Source organism: Lissotriton helveticus, chromosome 9, assembly GCF_964261635.1.
Source record: "Lissotriton helveticus chromosome 9, aLisHel1.1, whole genome shotgun sequence".
Taxonomy (NCBI): domain Eukaryota; kingdom Metazoa; phylum Chordata; class Amphibia; order Caudata; family Salamandridae; genus Lissotriton; species Lissotriton helveticus.
Genome location: NC_136070.1, coordinates 365,158,434 through 365,185,686, shown reverse-complemented (window position 1 = coordinate 365,185,686; position 27,253 = coordinate 365,158,434). Strand labels below are relative to the sequence as shown.

At 43.5% G+C, this 27,253-nt stretch overlaps 1 protein-coding gene across 1 annotated transcript in view; it reads left to right on the top strand.

Moving 5' to 3' along the window:
* Nucleotides 1–13,032: 13,032 nt before the first annotated feature.
* The window catches only part of CLMN (calmin), a 558,733-nt gene continuing 544,512 nt past the window's right edge, over nt 13,033–27,253 (top strand). The window contains exon 1 of the mRNA XM_078660111.1: nt 13,033–13,252. Within this exon, the coding sequence (XP_078516237.1) occupies nt 13,171–13,252 (82 nt within the window). The 5' untranslated portion in view covers nt 13,033–13,170. The remainder of the gene's footprint in view (nt 13,253–27,253) is intronic.

The following is a 27,253-nucleotide window of genomic DNA, read 5'->3' as shown; positions in this document are numbered from 1 at the left end:
CCTATTGGGAATATAGGAACTACACTACAGGGAGATGACCCGATCTCTGACATGTTGACATAGACATCGTACATTTTTTGAATTGAGATTTCTATTTCTATACTTGTTGACTGTACAGTCATAGTTGTTTCAACAGGGGGAAGTATCATTTCATTGTTGTTTACTGCTTCTCTTTGGAAAGTGGAGTCTTCATTTGATATTAAAGGTTCATCAAAACTTCCTGTACGGTAGCGAGAGGAGATCAGTGGCTACCCAGGAGTCCATGCGGCATACTGTTGAGAATCGGCCACATAGTGTTGTTTGGTCAGAACGATGGAAACAAACCTTTAGTCTCTGCAACTGGCAAGAGGCAGAAGAAGTACAGTTCTGGTACCTTCAACAGCTAGGACAGGTACAGGCCCATATTCTTTCTTGACTACTATTTTTTCTCTGACCAGAATCCCAATCTTCAGGACCCAGGCAGGTCTTGCCGATGCTGCTTTCACTTCTCCAGTGGTGGTGCGTTTCACTTGGACATTGTTCTGTAAAGCTCTATATTCTTTTAAGTGCTGTAAAACTTCCAAATAATCATTGATCTCAAATCGAGTTTGATCCACCACTGCGCTGACACTATCTAGGTCTGGTACCCACATTCTCACCCCAAACAGGATCTTATATGGTGTATCCAGGAAATTTCTTGGCATGTTATTAAGTGCCCTCTGGACCCCGAATAGGTGATTGAACTAACTGCCACCCAAGACAAGCCTAGTACTCTAGGATTGCTTTAAGTCCCGGTTCTTCCTCTCAATGACTTAGTTTCCCTCAGGATGGTAGGGGGAGGAGTACCTCAAGGCCACACCCAAACTTCCCATGGCTTCTTTGTAAGCCCAAGAGCTAAACGCCAGACCCTGGTTGGAATGTAGTGTGCCAATTGCGTATGTCCTGATAAAGACTCACAAATTCTTTAAAAGAGTTTGGGCATCAGCTGAGCACTGGGTCCAAACCCATATGAATCTAGAGCATGAATCTACTGCCACCAAACTGTACTTGTAAGTCCCATCAGAGTGTAAGGGGCCACAGTGATCCATATAGACACATGCAAGAGGTTTGTCTGAGTTCAATAAAAGTGTTTGCGGTGGAGGTGCTATGGTTGAGTCTTTCATCTGCTGGCAGATGTCACATTTGAGGACAAAGTCCTTAGTCTGTTTGGTGAGACCTGGCCACCAGTAGCGCTGCTTCAGTAATTAAACTGTAGCAGCAATCCCTGCATGTGCTGAACCCAAACCCTCATGTGAAGCTAGTATCAGTCCCAAACTGTGATCAGTGTTTCGTATTACTCTATACCCCACTCCTGGAATTTGAGCATGCGTAATATTTTGTGCATTTAACTTGTAGGAGTACTTGAGTGGAAAACCTTTTAGTGGTGCAGAGCTGTTGTGTTTGGCATTAACAGCTATCCTAGTTGTTCCATCTATCCTCGTACTAGAACGAGTGATTGCAGCAATGCAGCAGTTCCCACTGTTGCCTTGGCGGCTTCATCGGCCATTGAATTCCCTTCAACGTGAGCCCCAACACACTGATGACTCAATGTATGAATAGCATGAGCCTGTTGCAGCCTTCTTTCAGCTTTGCCACTTGTTCCCAAAGTAACTTCTGCTTGATTGTACAACACTTAGAATCTTGAAACCCGCTTTGGCCCCAACAGTGAAGGTATTCATTGTAAGACTGGACACAGTAAAATTAATCACGCACACTAAGTGATCCATATTTTGTAGTGCCAGTATCAAGGCTTTTACTTCTGCCAGCTGCACTGTGCAGTCCCCTACGGACTACGTGTGTGTTATTCTGGGAAGAAACTTTCCGTCTCGCACGCATTCTTTTACTATTGCGTATGCCATGGAATATTGCTATTTCGATCCTACGGCAAGTTGAGCAGATCCATTGGTATAAATGATACATTCATATCGATCTAGAAGCATAACTTAATTCGGCAGAGGATATTCTTGTTCATACTACAGGAATGCTTGTGCTTGAAATATAGCATCAATTTTATAATCTACATCTGTTGCAATAAGAGAGTTAGCCCATTGAATCCATCTTGGATGTAGAGCTTTAGCATTCGGAATGCTTGCTTTAGTAACCACCTCTAGGTTTGGTACTGGGGTGAAGCAATTATGCTTTCCCTGAGCCAGGGCTCTCTCTCTCATTACAGCAGGCTGTACAGCTGTGAGAATTTTCTCAGTTGGTGCAAAATGCATTTCAACGTTTATATACAGATGGGATTTGTAAGCTATAGGTACCGTATCACCTTCAATAAAAGTGAGATAGGTGTACCCGGAAGGTCTAGTGACTACGCGGATCACCATAGTAGTTGTGTTGACACGTGTGCGTAAATGCCTGGAAGTTAGAAGGTCAGCTAGTACAGACGTAAAATATCAGCATGTTCCTATGTCCAGTGTTGCACTGAATTAAGTCGTAGAATGGTTTTAGTCTTTCTGCGTAATCCAAAACGTACGTTCTGCCAAAATCCTAAAATTGGTTGTAGTCTCTTCAGAGTTGTTAGAGGTTGGAGCAATGCACATTTTTCTAAAAAAAAATTGTCACCCGGCTTTTGCCTTCACTTGATAACTTGTATCCCAAAAACGGGACACTGAGGTGGGCTATTTTGGATTTTTTGCAAATTGAATTTGAAGCCCAGGTAAGCAAACCCCACTATCATGTTGTTTACTCTAGCCAAATGTTCCATTAATTCATTGTCCATCAGATAAATATCATCTACATAGGACACCACCTCCTCATCAATACTCTGAAGTAATTCCGTTACTCTGGCTGAGAACAGCCCAGGGCTATTCCTATTCACTTGTGGTAAACAACAAAATTGCAGCTGAGACCCTAGCGCTGAGAATGTGGTAAAATGTCTACTTCCAGGTGCTATATTCTGGCAGAAAAAAACATTTGAGATATCTAGTGTTGTTTTGTATTTCTTCTGCATGAAGTTGTTCATCAGTGCGGCACTGTGTCCATTCTGTACTGCAAATGTGCGAGTGTCAATGCATTTAAATGTCCGTAATCTAAGACTAAACAATATGAATTGTTGGGTTTCATTATGGGAAACAAAGGATTATTCGTAGATGAGGTGCAATTCTCTATGACACCCTGGTACTCAAGTTAATTTAAGATTTCTATGACTTGTTTCTTTGCCTCTTGTTTGATTGGGTACTGTCTCTGTGGTTGAGGGATCATTTTTAATAGGACTCATCCTCCCATCCAACAGGATTGTGCTATAGAGCAGGAACTAAATCTGATGCCTTCTCCTGTGCGTACACATTTTTAACTGATTCTGCTACTAGGTTGGGAAAAGCCAGTAAAATCACTTCTTCCCCCATAAGGCAATCTATTACAAACTCAGGTGGTCAATCCTTTTCAGCCAAAAGAATATCGTAACCATGCTTCAGGTTTTCCCAAAAGAACCCTTCACCTGTCTGTATGTCCCCCTCTATTTGAAGCGTTATATTGTGTAAACAATGTGGGACACTTACTCACGTATCAGGTGTTTCCACCATGATATACTCACTCAGCACTACTACTTCCAGAAAATCCATCATGTTCTGGCGAGCTATTGTGACTTCCTCTGCACTGTCCAGCATCGTCACTGCCCATTCCCCGTTCAGAAGCAGAGTCCTCAGCAGCCTGGGCATTTCTGATCTTAATCCCTGCTGCTTTTTATTATTTTTAATGGAGGTTTCATTGATTTCTGTTTATCTTTTTGTTTGATGATGTAGACTGAAGTGCGATGTGTCTCCCTTACCGCTTGACTCGCTTTCTGATCTTTGCTCTGACCATCCTCCTCTCTCCCAGCTTTTCTCAGAATGACCTGAAAGGAACAAGAGGAACGTGTATCATTATCCTGATACTTGCCAGGTTCTCTAATGTTATCACGGTTTCTGAGATTGTATCTCTTTTTAGTGTGCTCCTGTTGAGGAGACCCTCTCCATGATTGTTGTTTATTTTTTTTTGTTTTTTACCCCATTTCTTTTTAGAAGAAACAGGTGCTTGCTTAGAGTTATCCTTTTCAGAATTACCCTTACCCACCGTTTTCCCAGGTCTGGCTCCCAGATTATCTCTTCCCAGGTGTTAGACCTGGCATTTCTTGGCGTGATTACCCCTGACTTTTTGTCTCTACCTCCTCTATTTTTGATGCTATGATGGACTGTGTTTGACTGGCTTAGATGCTTTGGGCACTTTGCCACTGTTGATCAGTGTCAAAGTGCAAGTGCTCCCTGTGTAAAGTGTAATGGTAATTGGTTGTCCATGGTTGGGATGTTTGCCTTACTAGTAAAATCCCTAGTAAAGTGCACTATGTGTGCCAGGGCTGGTAATACTACTATTTACCTTCAGAACAGAAATGCAACCGACAATAAGGACTGTAATCATAGGAATTTAGCCTTGAAAAGGTGGCTCTGTACTTCATGGTTGCGACAAAACCCGTGTTGTCTAGGCTAAGACTCTGTATCAAGGAACGCACAACAAGGACAATAAATCCTGGGACCACACAGAGTAGTGGATGAACAGTGTTTATTTCTTTCCTACAATCATTACTATACTAACTTGAATCTATGTACCACTAGTGTGTGCAGGGGACCTTGGAGTCCCACATATGGAAAGTATTCACCTGGTGTCTCACCTTCAATGTAAGTGTGAAACAGTTGCGTGCATCAGCAGCTGAGAATGTAACCCAAGAATAAAATACCTCGGTCCTGAATGCTTCATGTGCCTCAACCACGGAGGTAACATCTCCACCCATTGGCGAGAGGCCATGTTGTAATAATTTCATAGTAACTACCTGTCTGCAATTTTCTGAAATATTTAGAGTAACTTCTTGTACTTTAACATCCTATCCATGTTCGGTCATTGTAAAAAATGAAAAGTATGTAATGAAATATATACAGTTTTTATTCTGATTATGTTAACAGTTTTTATCTTGCTTTTTTAAACCAGACTATGAAATTGTAAACTGTCTTTTTATGTTTTTAAACCGAAATAAAAGCTTTGACTGACTGACTGTAATGAAAAAAAGAATTTATTAATATTCTGTTTGCACAATATGGGAGTATTTTTTAATCCTTCAAGCTTGATAAAACCTAGAGCCAATACATAGGGCGTACCTATTCAGCCAAGGCGTATTCTCTTTTCCCACTACAGACATCTCTGGTTTAATGTGAGTAGGAGTTTCTGAGAAAGCTTGACTGAACTACTCAGATTGGACTGTTAAATAAGTGCCTAACCAACGTTGGCGGCGCCATGTCATGTAGTTCTTACTACTCCGTAGGATCTGCGCATTGTTTGGACAACATAAACTAAGGGCTTGGTGTCAAGACTGATTCCGGACACCCCCGCAGGATATATTGACCAATAGACCAACTAGCTCACAGCACTCCCATAAGCCCCCTCTAACCTTACCAGGGAGCTAATGGACTCTGGCAACCACTGAACATGAGAACCCTGATTCCTCAGGAATCATGGAAACAGTACAGAGCCTTTAGCTCAGTCACTCGTACTCATTTATTCTCAGCGAAGTAGACAGAATACACCATCGGACGTTCTCAAGATATTTATTGAACCAACGTTATTCTTGTATACAATACATGTGCTGCAATGATTAGGAGACAGAAGCAAATAAAAGAGATTACAAGCACCAAGAGTGAACAGTAGATACATTTCTAACATGGTGCTGAAGCAATTAATATATGCAAGCATATATGCAAAATATGGTAATCCAACGTACTGCTATGATGCGGACTGTACTCTGAGTGTACCTAGTGTATGTATGGGTGTAGAGCCAAGAATCCCCCCAAAGGGACGATCCAACCCTATTACCTGATCAGATAGAGCGAAGGACCCTATATTGGTCTAGAGTTGGACACCCCTCACGGAATGTCAGACCAGTGTGTGATGGATTCTCAGCATGCACGAACCCTCAGTGTCAGCAGAAGTGTCTCCTCTACCAATCTATCTGGATGCCTGTTATTTATATTAAAAAGCAACCTTTGCGATGTGCACACTAGATTAGTGATGTTATGGCACTGTAGCCCTGTGGATGAAGATAGGACAACTTTTGTACCTAGTGAGTAGAGAGGCCTTGTACATGATGTTCAAGGCATCGTGATAATGTTGTACGAAGCTGGATGTTTAAACATAGTAGTTTTAGAGAAACTAATCCAACATTGTTGTGCATGCAAAAGTGTGCAAAGGTTTACTGCTGAAATGTTATTTTCTAGGACAATGTAAGGAATAAGGTGCCTTGCTACATGGGACTAAAGTGGGAATATAACAAATATAGAAGTAAGGCATTATCTAAAGCTTCAGCCATTTGCAGATTATACAAGTGTTGAGGGCAAAGACATTTTGCCCATGTATTGCCTGTTTATAATATTAAAAGTCTGCCTTCATTGAGCTATATTTAACAACAAGGGGTGGTGATGGACAGAGTTTCTGAATTAAGCAGAATACTCTCACCCAGTCAAGAGATCAGGGCTAGATCCAACACCGTTTTTTAGCTCACTGCACCATCCCAGTTCAGAACCTGGCTATATGCAAATTAGTCTGTTCCTGTCCCAGTGCATGATGGGAACAGGGCAAACCAAACTACCAAGCCAATTCTTACACTGGGAAGGAAACAAGCTTCCGGGGACCGGTTTCTGGCATTTCAGCTGTCGTCGGCCCGGCTTGCTTGAATCCTGATGGTGCAATGAGCAAGGGACGCAAGGGTCTCCTTTCTGGTGAAGAATTGGCTTGGTAGTTTGGTCAGCCCTGTTCCCATGATGCACTGGGCCAGGGACAGACTAATTTGCATATAGCCAGGTTCTGAGCTGGGATGGGGCAGTGAGCTAAATAACGGTGATGGATCAAGCCCTGATCTTTGGACTGGGTAAGAGTGGTCTGCTTAATTCAGACACTCTGTTCATCACCACCCCCTTTTCTGAATCATTTTGTCCACCATAAGCGTGGAAGGGTATACTCAGACATGAGTCCCTTGCTCACTGCTCCATCAGGATTCAAGCAAGCCGGGCCGAGGACGCCTGAAATGGCAGAAACCGGTCCCCGGAAGCTTATCTCCTTTCTGGTGAAGAATTGGCTTGGTAGTTTGGTCTGCCCTGTTCCCATGATGCACTGGGCCAGGGACAGACTAATTTGCATATAGCCAGGTTCTGAGCTGGGATGGGGCAGTGAGCTAAATAACGGTGATGGATCAAGCCCTGATCTTTGGACTGGGTAAGAGTGGTCTGCTTAATTCAGACACTCTGTTCATCACCACCCCCTTTTCTGAATCATTTTGTCCACCATAAGCGTGGAAGGGTATACTTAGACATGAGTCCCTTGCTCACTGCTCCATCAGGATTCAAGCAAGCCGGGCCGACGACGCCTGAAATGGCAGAAACCGGTCCCCGGAAGCTTGTCTCCTTTCTGGTGAAGAATTGGCTTGGTTGTTTGGTCTGCCCTGTTCCCATGATGCACTGGGCCAGGGACAGACTAATTTGCATATAGCCAGGTTCTGAGCTGGGATGGGGCAGTGAGCTAAATAACGGTGATGGATCAAGCCCTGATCTTTGGACTGGGTAAGAGTGGTCTGCTTAATTCAGACACTCTGTTCAACACCACCTCCTTTTCTGAATCATTTTGTCCACCATAAGCGTGGAAGGGTATACTCAGACATGAGTCCCTTGCTCACTGCTCCATCAGGATTCAAGCAAGCCGGGCCGACGACGCCTGAAATGGCAGAAACCGGTCCCCGGAAGCTTGTCTCCTTTCTGGTGAAGAATTGGCTTGGTAGTTTGGTCTGCCCTGTTCCCATGATGCACTGGGCCAGGGACAGACTAATTTGCATATAGCTAGGTTCTGAGCTGGGATGGGGCAGTGAGCTAAATAACGGTGATGGATCAAGCCCTGATCTTTGGACTGGGTAAGAGTGGTCTGCTTAATTCAGACACTCTGTTCATCACCACCCCCTTTTCTGAATCATTTTGTCCACCATAAGCGTGGAAGGGTATACTCAGACATGAGTCCCTTGCTCACTGCTCCATCAGGATTCAAGCAAGCCGGGCCGACAACGCCTGAAATGGCAGAAACCGGCCCCCGGAAGCTTGTCTCCTTTCTGGTGAAGAATTGGCTTGGTAGTTTGGTCTGCCCTGTTCCCATGATGCACTGGGCCAGGGACAGACTAATTTGCATATAGCCAGGTTCTGAGCTGGGATGGGGCAGTGAGCTAAATAACGGTGATGGATCAAGCCCTGATCTTTGGACTGGGTAAGAGTGGTCTGCTTAATTCAGACACTCTGTTCATCACCACCCCCTTTTCTGATTCATTGAGCTATGCCTGTGAAGTAATGGAAGAGTGGCATTGGTCCTTTTTCAGGAAGGTTGAAGGACAAATTTGGCACCAAATCTGTAAATTGAATTTTTCAGCTGTACCTCCGGCCTTCTCGCTTGAATTTGGCTCCTCTCTATGAATGCGTTTCCCATGGCTGCTGCTCTAAGGTGGGGAAATAAAATACTGAATAGTGACTTGGGATCCATCCAGGTTCCTTTAAAATATGATTTTTTGTATTGCTTGAAGGGAAGAAGTGCAGTCTTTTCAAATTATATGAAACCTTTGATATGTTTGAAATTGGTCAGTTTGAAATGGCAGCCCTCCCAAAGCTTATTTTGAATATTGTGATTTAAAAAAAATCAACCTATGAAGTGAGTCGGAAAAATGGACATTGTACTGTTTGCTCAGCATGTTAGGAATGAAATTGTAGTGGAGACTTTCATTTGCAAAAAAACACAACTGTATATTATGTGGAATCTTCCTCATCGTGTGCACAGATTATTTGGTTATTAAGGTTGAATGTGCTTCTCTTACGAATTATCACTGGATCCTGGGAAGGATTATCTAGGGAGGAGAGGCTTTGTGATCTTTGTGGGAATTATGTTCAAGATTTAAATCATGTGATATTTACAACATAAATGTCTCTTTGCACTGCCATCAGAAATAGTTTGTGCAAAACATGTTACATTTTTCAAACAATGTTTTAATATTTTTTAGATATGTTTGTACATTGTAATTCTACATTAACTATATTTGGCATTGCATATGTAGAATAGGGCATTGTAGGCCTTAAATATTTTGCACAGTATCAATAGAATTACAGTATTAGTATTGCTTTGTACAGCTGAATGTATGGCACAAATAGAAGTACTGTATTAGTGTTGCACTATAAGCATTTTGCACCACGTATTTGCTGCATTTATTAAGCTTTTATAGTTTCCTGCATTCTCCCAGTACTGTATTACAATGTGTAATTGATTCAATTGTTCATTTGCACCTTTTCTGACTGTGGGGAGTTTTCGTCTTCTACTTCATTGCTTCCTTTTCTCATGTAGAATTCCGTATATTGTATACTGTATGACCTCTTCAAGTGCCAAATCATAACAAAATATTAGATTTTTGGGGCATTGGAGTGGGGCAGATTGTTTTGGATTGGAGTAGGGTTGATTGCGGAGGGAGTGGGGTGGATTGTGGAGGGGTTAGGGTGGATTGCATTGGGATGAGGTGAGGTGGATTGGTGTGTGGTAAATTGGATTGGGCTGACTGGGGTAGATTGGATTGGTGTGGGTGGATTGGATTAGGGTGCATTGTGGTGGATTTGAGTGGGGTAAATTGGGATGAGTGAGGTGGATTGGAGTGTGGCGGATTGGAGCAGATTGCAGTGGGCTAATTGTTTGGGACTGAGTGGGGCAGATTGGAGTGGGGCTGATTGTTTTGAATTGGAGTGGGGTGGATTGGAGTGGGGCAGACTGGAGAGGAGATAGACTGGATTGGAGTAGGGCAGACTGGAGTGGGGCAGATTGTTTTGGATTGGAGCGGGGCAGATTGGAGTGGGGTGAATTCAAGTTGGGCAGAATGTACTGGGGTAGATTGTATTGTACGGGAGTGGGGCAGATTGTTTTGGATTAAGTGGGGCAGGTTGTTTTGGATTGAGTGGGGCAGATTGGGGTAGGGAAGATTGTTTTGGATTGAATTGGGAAAAATTGGAGTGGGGCAGATTGTTTTGGATTGAAGTGCGGAAGATTGGATTGGGGCAGATTGCAGTCGGGCAGATTATTTTGGATTGGAGTGGGGCAGATTGTTGTAGTGGGATGGATTTGAGTGGGCCAACTGTTTTAGACTGGAGTGGGGCAGATTAGAGTGGGGCATATTGTTTTGGATTGAGTGGGGCAGATTGTTTTGGATTGAGTGAGGCAGTTTTTGTTTGATTGGGGCAGGTTGTTTAGGAGTTGGGCAGAATGTTTTGTATTTGAGTGGGGCAGATTGGAGTGCAGAAGATTGGAATGGGGCAGATTGTTTTAGATTGGAGCAAATTGGACTGGGGCAGATTGGAGTGGGTGGGTTAGGAGGATTGGAGTGTGATGGTTTGAAGTGAAGTGGATTGGGGTGAGTGGCTTAGATTAGAGTGGGGTGGTTTGGATTGGTCTGGGTGGACTGGATTGAGTGGGACGGATTGGTGTAGGGGGGTGTGGTATGGATCGGAGGGTCCTGGATTGGAGTGGGATGGATTGGGGTGGACTGCAGAATTATGTGTTAAAGCAGAAAATCAGAAAGTACACATAAGAAAGAAGCAATGTTGCTTTGCAATAAAATACTCCTCATTTTTTTAGAACATCGCCCATGAGCAAAAACAAAAGAAAACACAAGTGCAAAGTGAGAAAAGAAGACTTGACAAAAAAAGAATATTAACTACAGAAAATAAATCTTTGCCCTTTTGTTTGTCCTGATGGGCATGTTTTTTGCCTGACACGCCTCCTATTTGCAGGGCACTAAAAGTTAAACAGTACAAAATAGTACCTGAATCACATCGGGAGCATACGAAGGGCACTGATTAAGTTGAATAATCAGTGCTTGGTTCCTGCTCCGAAAAGAGGAACGGAAATGATATTAGGCCTGACTGAAAGATTTACGAGGCTTTAAAGAAGAGTGCTATGAACTCCAATAAATGGTAAGCAACAGGAGGGCTCCAAGCCCTTTTGGTAAGAGCAGTGTCTCACAGGCGAGATGCATGCACTAGTGCATGCTCTTGCAGGCTTGACCCTAAAAATATGACGAAATAATGAAGCAGTATTATTACAAAACATGCTGAAAATGTGTCTTTTCTTGCTGCATAATTGGCCCTCTCCTGCAGCATAATCCTAGTGGCTCTGGTTAGAAGTGGTGTAATATGAAAGGGTATAAACAGTGCATGGGGAAGGCACGAGTTATAGTTCAATTAGTGTGGTTAGCAAGTTCACCACACTCTGTACGAAGGTGTGCAAGTTATAGCAAGTTTTGGGTGAGGTGCAAATTATAATAAAGTTATAACTATATATTTTGAATTTCTATGGGAGGTTAAGTTAGTTATGTATACACATTTTAAATTAAGTTTTACTAACTATAACTAATCTTAAACTTTTGTTTTTCATTGAATATGTCTGGGTGTATAATGTGTGTGCGTAGCGTTTCTACGCTCATCTACTTCCTATGTTAAAACCTGTCATTCCTATAAAGTAAGTTGTACTTAATGTCTTGGCTCTGTTGTGAGTGAAGGGGTTATCTGCTGCTGTGCTAGGAAGCGTCTGATGTCTGCGAAGGCAGTTTCTGTTACCTGTGCGAGTGTCTGCTATTAGTAAATGGAGTTTCTGTTGCCTGTGGGAGTGTCTGCTATTAGTAAATGGAGTTTCTGTTGCCTGTGGGAGTGTTTGCTGGCTATAACGAGAAGCCCTGCAGACTGTGAATGGTATGTTTACTGTATGAGAAAGTCCCCTGTCAAAGACGACAGAATCATGCTCATGGTGCCTGCAAAGGGAGTGCCTATGTCTGCGGGGTGTGACTGCTGGATTTGCTTTGTTTTCATCACACACGTTCACCGGGTGTCTGCGATCTTCGGCCCCGACTGGAATCCTTGTAAACAGAGAGCTGCGTCAGCAGCAGGTGCGCAGGTCACAAGTGGCATCACAATGTGCGTGGGAGCCTCAAGTCCCACACAGGAATCGGTGCTCGCCCGCTGACTGCATCTTCGGCCCCTGACCTGTGTATACAACATTGGCTAATTAGCATTTGCCTCGCCCTGACTGCGACAGAGGCAGTGTACTTCCCCCAGTCCCACTAACGACGCCCGCGGCGCCCACTTCCTCTGAAAAGGGTACCCCTTTCTCTTCCCGCGCCCTGCGGGAGGGAGCTCGCTCCGCCTGACCTCGACCATGGAGAAGACTTTTCTCTCTTTACGCTCACTCACTTCTCCTCGCACCCTCCGGTCTGGAGTGGAATAACTCTCCTTTATTGCTTGATAATGGCCCACTACCAGTGCCCTATTCTATTCCTCTCCTAACTTTGAGCTACACCCAGCTGTTTTTCTCCCCTGTAGCTGTCACTTTCTCGAGCTTGCCCCGTCGGGTGCCAGCGTGCGGGAACACGCAGATTCTCTCTCCCTGCCTAGTACCACATTGGCAGCACATCAGCCACCTCCTTTACAGAATCTAAATAGCCCTCGGTGCCCGCGATGCTTGTTGAGACCTTGCCTCTCACTGTCCTTGCCTAGCCATGTGCGTCCCTGCGCGCCTCGAACGGCCCCTCTGCCCTGCCCTGGTTTTCCCCTCCCACAGAATCAAAACATCACGTTCTTGCAACCCCTATCTTAAGCTTGCCCTCTCCTTGCAGTTTTTACTTCCTTCCTCCTCCATGACCGCTCTCCCGTTGAGGCTCCTGCAGCTTTTTAGCTCTCTATAGGCAAACCCCACGCTGCCCTGCCAGGGAGCTGCCAGCCTCTCTCTCCAGAGCAGGTACTTTCTGCTGCTTTTGCCGACAGGTCACTCCACCCCCCTCCACGCTCCTGCCCTCTCCCCGCTCCTGGATATAGTGTCCTTCCCGTCCTCTCGCCCTCCCATCTCTGCTCCACTGTTGCACTCCTTGCTCCCTCCTCTCCGGTCCCGGGAGATGGCCGAGGGCAGCTCCTGCGCGCGCTGGCCGTCCCCCTCCCGCTCTGCTCCCTGAGCTGGGAAGCGGCCGCCCTCCGCCCTCCTCCCCCCAGGCACAGGAACAGGACCCCTCCGGCGCCACGCTCTCTTTGAACCGTTTGGTGTGAGCTTCCAGCATTTATCATTTCACCCTGGATAGCCCCCATGGCCGGGCACGAATGGGACTGGTTCCAGCGGGAGGAGCTGATTGGACAGATAAGCGACATCCGAGTCCAGAATCTGCAAGGTAAAGGGAAAAACATGTTTTCTCCAGAGCCTGTTTCTCATTCCTCATCTTCTGTGCTGTTATGTGGATTGCGCTACCCCAGCAACAGCTAGCTGTGGCTGCTTTCACCGAGTACAGATCACAGCCAGATCGCTGAAAATGTTATCTCTCATGTTTTTCGCTTTGCCATGATAACGCCGATCTCCCTCAAAGCACGTCAGTTGCAGCGGCGCGTGTTGTTGTATTGCATTATTTATAGTTGATTTGTTTGTGTATGCGTTGCTTTTATGACGTTCCCGCATCCATCAGGCTACACGCTACAGGATTGTGTAGCAATGGGGACGTGTTGGGGAGGGGGGGGCTTAGTCTTGGATGCGGCACGAGCCTCAGATGTTTTCTGCTCATCTTTTCTGAGTGTTTGCTGCTGTTACTACTTTGCACATTTCGTGTGGGCTGATTCAGACAGTGTGTGATTGATGTTCGTCTTTGCCATTCTGAGGCTGCGGGGCAGTGTGCAGCGAACGCCTCCATCAGAATCAACAAAACAGCGTGTGTTGGTCTTAACACCCCTTTGGCCACTCTGGCAGTCCTGGTGCGCGAGGGAGACTGGAGCCAATCAGGAGGGCTCTCTGAAGTTCAGCACGAGTTTTAGCACAAGCAGCCTCAGCTGGGTGGTCCTCCCTTCTTATTAGTATAATTGATTCGGAAGAGAAGTGTTGCTGCTTGAACTGTCTCTCAAGCCAAAATCACTCATTTCAGAACATCGCTGGCATGATGTGACAGAGAACTTCAAATGCTACCAACTTGCATGCTGCTTCACTTAGTTTCAAATGTACACATCATTTAACTGTTGTTAGATGTAGGGTGGCCGGATGCCTCCACGTTACAGGAACGCCGCCTTTCCATTCTTGTACTTTGATTTCACATATCAGAGCATTCTGGGAGTTGTAGTCTTAGTTAATTGTGATTGAGTCCTTTGGACCAGCCAATACATGTGGCAACAATGATATGTAAAAGCAAATTTCAGAAGTGGTGTAAAGTAGTGTTTCGGTGACGTGGAGCCACATGGAGATCCTACAAATTTGGGCAGAAAGGATCTCTTTCCACACTCTAATATATGCCATGTGACAAATGTATCCGGTCATGAATTGAAGCTGTTACCAATTAATTTTGAAGCTAATAGCTCACTGTATTCTGGCACTTTAGTTTTTCTTTAAACTGTACATATGCGTTCAGGCCCCCCAGCATGCAGAGTGTTGTTTACTTTTACAATTAGTATTGGCCCATAAAAGGGTGCCCTATTTATTACACCCTGTATTCCGACAGTTGACCAATGTAAATGTATTGGGAAGAAGCGCAACTAGAGCCAAGTTTGGGGGGGCTAAGAAAAACTTTCGGGTGGTGGGGCTAATTCTTCCAGCAATAGGCAGAGTGGAGCTGCAGGGGCTCTAAGAAGGGGTGAAAAAACAACAAAGCCTCAATCACTATAACTGCCCCAAAAATTGGGCTAATGTGTGGATTTTGGTGCTTAACGCACCGACACGTCATATTATTTACTAGCTTGTGTGTGCCCTTGTAAATTTCGACATTTTTTAGCTGCTGACATTCAGTAGAAGAAAATGCGCGAGGTGTGATGCTTATCACACAAATTGTAATTGCGCTATGTGTGGCAATAGAATATACCGTTTGCAGTAAATGAGACCCTGTTACAAATGGGGCATAACACAGATTTTGGCGTTGCCATATCCTGTTATGTACGAGGCATTTGTCTCCAGGTAAATTGTGGCAGTTTTGACTTAGCAAAATATACCTGGGGAGAAGTGCGGCGGCTGTAGTGCTTGTCTCACAACTTGTCTTTGCCACGTGTGCTGTAATTAAGTAAACATCGCTACAAAAATAGCTCAGCACACACAAAACTGGTTTTACAAACCATGTATGCTGCTATTCAGCAAAGACCAGAGGTCACGGGCCGACAAACAGTGCCAGGCCTGGTGAGAGGCGGAAGTATTTTCCGTGGGTGCTAAAGAGACCGAGACAAGTGTAACTTTAGGATTCTGTTTCCATAAAAGCCTCTTTCTTTTTCCTGCACCCCAGGCAAGGAAGAGCCTCAGTGTAATATGTCACTGCTCAGAAGCGAGCATTTTGAAGAAATGATCCGTATTTGCTTATTTTCCTTACATGAGGCGCTGGCTTCTATGTGGTAACAAATTAACTCAAAATAACTGCAAAAGACAACTTTGTTTGCTGTGTATGCTCTGGAGATGTTGTCAGCCACAAAAGAAATCTGAAATGCCTGGAAAAACTTTGTGTCGAGAGCCAAGGCCAGCAGAAGTTCCTATATTACAAAGTATCAATAAAGGGCATATTATGTTCACGGCCACTGCAGCAATAAAGCACATAAAATGCGGCAGTGTTGACTAAATTGTGCTGCAAGGCGAGGCAAGTTATGTGGCACATTCTGTGGCCATGTTGTTGCACTATTTTCTGGTGTTACTACTAATAATAATAAGATTTGGGCAACATTTTTACCTCGGTAGTACCAGTTTAAAAGTTAAAACTAGATTAAGCAACAAGCAATTGAAAGGTGACCAGTTACATATGTACAGGGTTTGGTGTCACTATGCTGCAATATGTGTGATATTGTTTTCGTGATTTTTTTATCCATTCGAGCAGCAAACATTATTTTGCTAAAATCAGAAAATGATGTATCAGATATCAGATGTTAATGTGGTAAGTCTTGTAAATCTATCTTTATGTGAAGGACGCGTCAGCCAGAGATACTCGTATGATTCTAGTGGCCTAACTATGTAAACTCTGAACATGAGGGAGGTCTAAAAGGAAACAGTGGAAAAGGAACATGGGCAGTGTACATGAAAACAATCTGACATTAAGGCTCAGGGTGTAAACACATAGTCACAAAGGGGTGTTGCACTTGTTTTCATATGTTGGTATTTTATTGCGCCTTGCAGTGAGTGCTTGGTATAAGTTGATGCAAGGCCCTAAACCGTATGGGCTGTTTGGGTTAGATGAAATTGCTTTGAATTGTGGGTAGCGTAATGAAACAACAGTAGCCAAAGATGCAGTAAGGCTTCTGATTGTGCCATTATTTTCTTATGGTTGCCATGGCATAGAGTAAGAAAGATCCCTTTTTTTGTATGAACAATATCTATATATTTTTTTCAAATTGTCATCATCGATTATCTCTGCCTAACAGCTTAAACTAATTCAAATTCCTTTCCATATCCCTTCTGCTCTCAGTAAATCTGTTCTGCATGAGTTCAACCTTGTATCAATTCAACACAACATTCACTAAGCCTCTCCTGGACAGGACACCAGGGGCATGACATTGATGCTTGATTGATATGGTACTCTTAAATATTTCAATCCATCAGGTAAATCCACCCCCCAACCCTGATTCTTTTCCTATCTTGATACTTCCCTTTTTAGGTTTCGGCTACCGTCGCACTGCGTAAGCAGTGGGCGGAGCCGAAATCTTTTGTCTGTAGTATGGGCGCCTGAAGACGCCCCTGTCCTGCATTGGCTGGCCTCGTAAATGCTGGCCAGCCATTGGAGGAGAGGAGCGTCACTCAGTTCAGGGCCCGCCTTGACGCGATTCGGGGGCGTTTCTGGGTCTTTTTTTAAGTCCCGCCCTCCCCTCTTCCCATTGGCTGGAATTTTACCTTCCAGCCAATGGGAAGGGGAGAGCACGCCCCCGAATCCCTACAGGACGCTGTGCTTTCCGAGCAGCGTCTACCGAGGCCATGAGGTAAGCCTCTGCCCCCCTTTTGTGCCGTTGTTTCTTGTTTTTTGCCTTGTAACCAAGAAAGTATTTAGAGAAAGCATGGACATGAAACTGTACTGTGTTTATTTTTCTGGACAGTGCTTTATTCACGTCACAAAGGTTTAAATTCCAATAAAAATGTTATATTAAAAAAGTACATATTAAAGAGAACGGTGAAACTTACTTTTATATGTAAGATTAGGTAACTTAAAACTTAGGAGTGGGATTCATACTATATTGCAAGTCGACGTTTAGAGTTGGACTGTACAGCAGAATGGCGATCACCGCGTGCATATTCTACGAGATACGTTAGCACTCTAGCTCTTTTTTCAGACGTCGTACGGGAACATTCTACATATGAGGGCTGGCCAATGCCCGCCTTTTCAATTAAGTTGTACGCTAACATTCCAGTTCCAAAATGTCCGCCGTGCACAATGACAGAAAAAAAAAGAGATTCGAGCTGAGGGGAGGAGCGTTCTACTTCCTCGAGCGTGCGCAGTGCTTGCATCCTTCTCCGTCCTGAGCGCGGGAGTTTGACTGTGTGTCTGCATTATGGATTTGAGCGAGTTTGAGAAAGACAACAGCTGCAGCAGCAGGCTCAGCTCTGCTGTGCCTCCTTTGTGTGTCAGCGAGCCGTGTTGCCTGGGAATAGATGAAGCGGGCCGGGGCCCAGTCTTGGGTGAGCGAGCGGCTGGTCTTTGGGAATGGATTACGGGATTTATGTTAGGAGGGGGTGACAGACTGGTGGGATGTGCGAGTCCTCTTGAAGTGGGTGGGTTACGTGGTATGACAGACCTTTGCAGGCAGGTCCTCTTGTAGCTGAGCGGCTGGCTCTTAGAACCGAGCAGTGTTGCCATTCGTGCACCCAATATGTTCTAATTGCTGCACAAAAACGGAGACACTGGAAGTTTTGGCAGTAGCATTACTGGTGCCGTTACATAGAATTTGTTTTCAAAGATTAGTGTTTTCACATGCATTAATCAAACTGATGAGATTGAAGTGAATCAGGACTCTGACTCTCCGAATGCGCTGCGTTATTGCACGAAATCTTATGGTTGGAAACTAAGTGCTATATTACGTAAACAGGCGCACGGTCCAAACTATAATCTACCTCGCTTACTGTAAGTATACTGCTAGCTAAGAAAGATACAGTTCTTCCTTTATATTCACTAGAACGTGCTTTGAAGTGCTTGTTTTGGGATAGCCCATTGGCTGAGGTTCTGGGTATTCTCAATTCCACAGTGTGCAGACCAGCTTGTTTTATAGGTAGCGTATATGTAGGCTGGTGGTCGTTTCCCATGAGTCACTTGGCTCATGTCCTGGGGCTTCAGTATCCCTAAATGACCTGGGTCTGGGTGTACTGTTCAACAGGCACAGAACAGATTGTACTTATGTGCACTGTTGGAACAGGCCAATGGTACCCATCATTGGTTCGTGAGCTGGAGCACCCATGCAGTCCTTACCACTGGCCTTAGGTGGTACCTAATACTATTGTCTGTGGCCATTTGAAACCCCTTATCCCAGTCTAGACAGGGCCCGTGCTTTTCGCACAACTTTGAAGGGAAGGGTTGCAGTGCATGTAGTGACAGGACCTGGATGCTCTCGCACAGCAGTTGGTACAGGACTAAAGTGCTGCAAAGTTTGTATTGTCATAGGTCCCCTCAACTCTCAATTGATTTGGGTCTGCCATTGGTACAGGTCCATGGGCTTCATCAGAAAGGCAATGAAGCACCCCTGTACCTATTTGTTGGTCTGAATGCCCCCCATACATTTATTGTTCCAGGCCTAGACCTCACATTCAGATATTGGCGGATGTTGTGGGATGTGGCATGCTTATGTTGCCACAGGCTTGGAGGCCCTATACTCCCATTTCACATATGCTTCCATGTATTGATTAAACTGAGTGAGACTTATTTGATTGGTGGGAATCCCCATACCCTCATGTTTTAAGTAGCACAGCTAGTTTTACGTTTTGGTTGCCTTCCATTGTATGGTTCAAGGATATTTCTTTTTACCAAATGCGTTGGGTTTAGTTACACAATAGGATGCTTTATTTAACACACTGTGCTGGCATCTATCAATCATTACGCAAGGTGAATTTTTTGTAGGTGTTATCTTCTAACATGTGACTTGTTTCTGTTGATGGCTGCACACTCTCTTTATGTCCTGTATCCGAACCATTTCACTATTTAGCACTTTTACAAAGGCGAAACCGTTGCATTGTAAATGCTTGTTCCTGTAAGAGTTTGATATGCTTGGAAATACTCCTGAATTAGGAAACAAATCTATCACTGTGTGGAATTTAGTTGCCGCCTTCCCTAAACAGTGAATTCTTGTACTCTATTGGTTATCTAGCCTTCTTCTTTTACTTAGCTAATGTTTTTTATCTTCTCTTACAGCCTCCACTGTAACATTTCCTAATTTCTACATACATAATTCTAAGCTCATTCCTTCATGAAGGTACCATATCGTGATCCCCCCCCTGCCTCCTAACTGTACCTCCTTCTCACTCCTACTTCTCTCACTCTTTCGCAGGTCTCTTGTTATCCTGATTTTTGCTCTCTACTCTCCCCCATGAATTTTTTTACTCTAACTACATAGAAACTGCAAATAAGGATGTAATATCCAGAGCAAAAACGTTTCATAATATTAGGCACAGTCCACAACAAAAGTAGTCTCAAGAGTTCTTCTTTTGTCTTCTTTGTTCCTTTAAAGCACACTTCAATACAGGTCCTAGCCAACACGTGTTTCGTCTTAGCGTGGAATCAGCCACAGACTGCTTTAGGGCAAAATCGTAATGGCAAGCTATAGAAAAAGTGACAATATGATCAGTAGAAATGTATTGTCCAAAAACGTCCAGGGCCCGAACAGTATGGCTCTTCTCATAGCACCCAGAGCCCTAGTTAACTGCGATGGGCTGTCGAAATAAATTCCAAGTCCGGAGATTCAATTCAGATCCCCTTAGAAAGTCACGATAACATTTAGGAGGGCACTCCCCAAAAACGGTGTCTCATTATTCTATTGTGACTTTCTAAGTCACTTTATGCAAAAATGCTGAGGTTTAATGCAAAGCGATAGACCCTCTATTGGGCTTGACACTAGACCTCAAAAGAAATTACGTGGCTAAACCCTCCTCTACTGTGTTCAATGCAAATAACACTGACAGTTTATGAGGTCTTTGAAAGGTAATAAATGTAGATTCAATAGATGAGTATTAGATTAGTATAATTTTTTATTTTCAGTTTTTACAATACTCTTTGTTGAGGCCCACGTGTTTCACGACTGCAAGTCGCTTCATCAGGGCCATCATTATATTGCAAATGCATGTTCATAAATTACTAGGATGAAATGGTTTCAAAGGTAATGCAGTGTTATAATTAGATGGTAATGCTTCTTCAAGTTTCGAGGACACTGTAAGTCCAGTTTGTATATTTCTTCCAAAAAATGATATTCAAATCAAAGTATGGGTACGATGGCCGATCGCTGATGGCGGCTGGAGGACTGAGGTTTAACATATATGGCTTTTACATAATTCCTGGCAAATATTGTGTACTATACTTACTTTAAAGGACTTTAGGCTAGCCACTTTTAGCCATTTGCTTATTTTGCCCCTGACCTTCTGCCATTGGCTTTGGACATTGTCATTCACCTCTTTAATCCGCCCACAAAATAATTTCATTCTCGCCCTTTTTATTGAATGTGTCCTTTGCATCTATTGGAAGCCACGGGGCACTTTTTCACAACCATTGAACAGTCAGTCTTCAATGTGGAAGGAGTGCTGACAAACAAGCATCTGAAAATGGACGTTTCAGGAAAAATGTTTGCTATTTTCTGCAGCATCTGTTTGTCAAACTCTTCTTTCAGAGTATGCTCCCCAGGTCTGCTGTACTGCTCTTTGATTGACTCTAAATAACGTGATCATCTAGCAATGGTATTCTACATACGTTTATTGTTTTACTATTCCATGATGGCCATCATGTTAATAATTAGTTGGAGAGTGGCGCTGCAGCATGGAGATGTGGAAATTGGCAAACGTGCCTAAAAAGGGATGCTACAGAGAAAAGTTCTGGCGCTAACCAAGATCATTTGAATTTAATATTATTGGATAATATATATATATTACCTACAGGCGGTCGCCAGTAGGTAGTTATAGTTAGGATTGTTTTCCATAGGGAAATCGCAACATTCTATTGGGAATAACTTTGGCGCCGGTTGAGGAATCTGCCTGAATTTTTCCTCAAATTTGCCTCGCGGCGCTCCGCTCCTTCCCTGAAAGTTTGGGGGGGGATTCGTTAAGCGGGGGCTGAGATAAAAGGGGGTCCCAAAACGTGTTTTCCCCATGTTAATTTCCATAGGGCGGTTGGACTCACTTTTAGCCCGAACGGCTGAATGGATTCCCACCAAACTTGGCAAAATTGTAGGGACTGGTAGCCCGATGTGCCTTTGCTATGTCTCAAGATATGTGCTCCAGTGGATTTTGAGTAATTTAGGTTAAAAAAAATATATATATCTATAGCCGCGCCCCGGTACGCGCACCGGAGAGCGCTCCGTGTGCGCCAAGAGACTTGCGCACGGAAAGCTGATTGGCTCTCGGGTGTCTGTAAACATTCCAAACAGTCCGGAGCGGTCGACATCTTGTGTCTCGGTAGGATCGAGACACAAGAGGTGGCAAAAACAAAGGGGGAAATAACCAAAAGGGGGCAGGGTAGAGCCCCCCTGACCCCCTAGGTTTGATGTGGGGGCCATAAAAGGGTCCCGCGGGTGAAACATTTAAAAAAAATTTTTTTCGATTTTCGTGGGGGGAGCGCCCGGTACGCGCACCGGGGAGCGTACTGGGGAGCGTACTTTGGTGAAAAATAGTAGTGTAAAAAAATCATTTTGAGTGATTAGAGGTAGGGTAGCTATGAAAAGAGCTTTTGGGTTCTGTGGCTGTTTTAGGTACCTACAAGTACGTCCCATACACACCCACACGCACACAACCCCACACCCCCACAGCCACACACTCCCCACACATACCTCACACACGCACACCTCCACCTACACCCAAATACCCCACACCCCCACACTGACACCTTACACATCCACACCCACACACCCCACACACCCACACAAACACCTCACCCCCCAACACACACACACGCACACACAGATACCTCACAGACACACCCCACACATCCCACACACACACCTCCCTCCCCCCCCACACACACACCTCACAGACACACCCACACATCCCACACATACACACACATCCTACACACATACCCCCCACACCCACACACCTCCCACACACACCTCACACACCCACACCTCCACCTACACTCAAACACCCCACACACCCACACCCACACACACACCTTACACCCCCAGACCCCCACCCACACCCACATACCACACACACCTACACACACCTATACACCTCACCCCCCCCAGACACACACACACACACACACACACCTCACAGACACACCCCACCATCCCCCACACACACCTCCCCCCCACACATGGGGAAAACTCAGTGAAACAGTAAAATAATAATTTAAAGTGCTTAGAGGTAGGGTAGCTCTGAATAGAGTGGTTGTGTTGTGTGGGTGATTTAAGTACCAACATGTAGGTACCAATGCAGAGTCTTAAATTCAATGTACACCTTTTTTTCTGTAGATATCTTGCATGTTGTTACAGAAGTTATTGTGGTATATGGAATCCATACCATAGTCTGTCAGGAAAGCAGAAACAGATCCTTTAAGTACTCCCTGAGAAGACCTAGGGGATCATGGGTAGTCTACCCAGCTCCCTTATGATGTTTTAAAATTGCACAGTATACTGTAAGTTTCACTTTATACTATAATATAAACATAAATCCTTTAAGTACTCCCTGAGAAGACCTAGGGGATCATGGGTAGTCTACCCTGCTCCTTATGATGTTTTAAAATTGCACAGTATACTGTAAGTTTCACTTTATACTATAATATAAACATAAATCCTTTAAGTACTCCCTGAGAAGACCTAGGGGATCATGGGTAGTCTACCCTGCTCCCTTATGATGTTTTAAAATTGCACAGTATACTGTAAGTTTCACTTTATACTATAATATAAGCATAATCATTTTGGTAGTACTTCATGAATTAGATATAAAAATGAATAATGTCTCAAACAATTTTCAATTATTAAATAAAAATTTATTGGTTAGAATTTTCATAGTTCAATAAAACTTCCAGCATTAGATCATCTGGAATCTCCTCAAAAATGCATGTTTCTATATCTATATGGTAAGTGTGACTAAAAAAATGTAGTTTGTCATCACCCTTTGCTTTAACCTCACTAATATTTTCTCAACGAACCTCACTCCTGTTTCTTTACTCTGCTTCCCTCACTTATTCTCCATGCTTACTCCCCTTTCCCTATTTCCCCTCTCATATTCAACTTCTTTCAGTTCCCATTCTTTACTTCACTTACCCTCTGTTCCCTTCCTTTACTTCTTCACTCATTCTCTTTTTCTTAATTATTTACTTCACTCCTAAACACACACCTCATCCCCCTCCCAACACATACACACACCTCTGACATACACCCCACACACACACCACACACACACCTCATACACACACACCCCCACACACACTCTTCACACACACACACACACACATTCCATACACACACATACATCCCACACACATACCCCCACACCCACACACCCCTCACAGTTATCTCACACACCCTCACCTCCACCCACACGAAACACCCCACACACTCACACCCACAGACACACCATACACACCCATACCCCGACCTACACCCACTGACTCCCTATAAGTCACACACACTGCATTACTTACCTTTCTTTGCTGTTTCACTCAAACCCATTCAGGCACTGTTTCCTTTACTCTCTTTGTCCTTTCTCTTTGTCACTCCCCATGTCTTATCCTAATTCAATTTTTCACTCTCTTTCACCCCTCTTTACTTACACTAACTGGTCTTTTCTCACCCTCCTTCACCGTTCTTCATTTATCCCGGTTCCGCCACTACCCTTCATTCTCCATTTTTTACTGTCCTTTCTTTTTCTTTCAACACCCACTCACATTCTCCCACTATCTCTACTTTAGTCTTCTTCCTCTCTCTTCCTTTATTTCGCTCCTTTAGTCATTTTACTTTTCTCACTTTCACCCTATTACACCTTCTCTGTTTTTTACTATGTAATAAACAATCCCTCTGTGTTTCTCCCTGTAGCTCTCTTTCTCTTAACATTACTCTCTTTGTGTTCTTCCCTCATGCTAACTCCTTCATTAATTTTTTTTCTTCTTTTTTTGGGTGCGCGCCCCGGTACGCGTACCCTAAGGAAAAAAATTTGACAGAGATTCTTTAAAAATATAGGTTTATTTTGATAAATTAAAGGTAGTTCTAAAAAGAACTGGTTTTTTTTCTTCTTTTTGTTGTTTTATATTTTTTTATTGGTTTTTTGAACATTTTGTACTTTTTTTGGCTTTTCAAAACAGTTTTATATTTTTTTTGTATTTCTTATGGGGAGAAACAAAAAAAAGGGAATTGAAAATGGCTCAACTGGAGCAAAAACAAAAAACGGAAAAAATTAGGGTTTTTTGGGGCATTTGTGATTGTCACCAGCAAGGACGACGAGCTTTACGCTCTTTTCACCATAGGAGATGAGCTTGCCACAATGAATACATGTAATTCGGAAATCCTCAAATCGTAGTTGAATGCAAGGCATCGTCTCCGTTGTTTCTGGTCCCGATGGAGTGGGTTGCTTTCTTTTGGAGGTGGTCCTTGAAGACTGGGGGAGGTTACTGGCCAGTTCCCTGATCTCTGCACGAGAATAGTTGTTTGGATGCTTGCAGGTCATATGTCTAATCATGGTATTATTACCAAAAGAATATTTTTTGTTTGTGTTGCCCCTTGAGAGTTCCATGCCACAATTAGGCAAGTTACCTTGGCCGCATTAACTTTTTTCTTGCCCTCTGGGATTGAAAAAAACTCCCATACAATGTGTGGCCTTGGCTTGTATGGGGTATTGTCTTCAGACAGCCATCTTCTCCCCTCCTCCTCTTCCTCTTCCTCCTCCTCCTCTTCTTGACCACCAATATACTGTTGTGGTGGTCCTCTTGGTGGTGGTGGTGGTGGTGGTGGTGGTGCAGATGCTCCAGCTGTTGCTGCTACAGTAGCCATTTGAAAGTACAAAATAATTCTCTTTATTGTTGAAACAGGTCTTCCTCAGTCAAAGGACAAAGTCAGAATAAGGAAAAAAGGTGGGGTCTTTCATCATTTGGAAAAACAAAACTGTCCTGAACCAATGAAAAGTGTTATTTTCAGGTCACATGACCCGGGCTTTCATCATTTGGAAACCAAAACTGTTCTGCACCAATGAAAAGTGTTATTTTCAGATCACATGACCCGACGCGCTTACGCTACGCGCCCCGGTGCGCGCCCGTAGTCGCGCTCCGGGGCGCCCCCGGGGGTGCGCAGCATAAGCGCGTCAGGACGTTGCCCGATCGTATGCGCTCACGTGCTTCCGGGTGCGCTTACGCAGTGCGTCATATGACGCATCACGCGGTTACGCTAAACGTCACGATGTTGTTTTTGTTCACGAGAATAGCACCCCGGGGCTCGGCGTAACATTGCGCTTACCCGTGCGTTCACCGGTACGCGCCCCGGGAGCGCCCCAGGGCAAAAAATAAAAAAATAAAAAATAATAATAATTACATAATTATACAATATAAAATTCGTTATCAATTTTTTACTTTTTATACCTATAGAGATTTGCTATTAAAAAAAACTATGAAATTCACTGAAAAAACCATAGGTTTCATACCAGTTATAGTTAGGAATTAGCATTTAAAAAACCTATTAAATTCACTGAAAAAACCATAGGTTTCACACCAGTTATAGTTAGCTGGAAGTTTTACTCGCATAAAACCATTGAAATTCCCACGTTATAGTTAGTTGGACTCACTATAACTTGCGCGTGCAATGCACTGCTGATGACGTCACATATTACATCACTCATGACATGGTCAGTGACATCATTCATGACATCACTGATGACACCATCCTTGTGACAGAGTGACAGACCTCCTTTCACTGTAATGTAACCCTTGAAACACATATTCAATAATAGAAACTAAAATTTTCAAAAAAATGGAGATACCCATACCAGTTACAACAACCAATTCAATAATTCCACCATCTATATACACATCCACTCATTCACCAACAGTTCTATATAGTCACTCATACATATACTCACTCATCATATGTAGTGATACACCTATACATCCTGTTACACACCGACAGTCATCTAAAAGATACTCTGACACATACTCACACATGCAAATAAACTATTAAACATCCATTTATTTGCATATACAGCTATACACACACTACCACTTTACTTCTAAAGAAACTTACACATACTTACTCTCTTAAACAATCACTTATAGAAACACATACTAATTTAAACAGGAACTCTTACAATCTCTTACTCTCACATATACTCACTTATATACATCAATATTCACATATACTAGATTAAAACATATGTAGTTACTGATAAAGACACTAGTGAGACAGTCATTCACTCACTAACACACACATATACACACTCATCCACCCATACAGTCCTGCACATATGCTGTCTTTAAAACACATACAAAGAGAGAGTCAGTCATTCATGCATCTATGTGCTAGGTAATACCCCCACCAAACCATACAAACACTCATACTGATACTAAGAAAAACATCTAATAACCCATATACATACACATGTAGCTACTCCCCAACCCATGCAGCCACTTATACACAAAGTGAAACACTAATACATATATTTAAATATTTAAACATTACTCACTAATATATGTATTCACTAAGATACACTTAATAGGCCAGTTAACCAATCAATTTAAAAAAACAAAAATCCATGTAAACACTTATTTAAACATTTATTCTTCCATCAACTTTTACATATACATCTATAACACATATTTATTTTTCAGAAAGACACACATTCACTGGATGGTGTCATCAGTGATGTCATGAGTGATGTCACTGACCATGTCATGAGTGATGTAATATGTGACGTCATCAGCAGTGCATTGCACGCGCAAGTTATAGTGAGTCCAACTAACTATAACGTGGGAATTTCAATGGTTTTATGCGAGTAAAACTTCCAGCTAACTATAACTGGTGTGAAACCTATGGTTTTTTCAGTGAATATATATATATATATATATTAT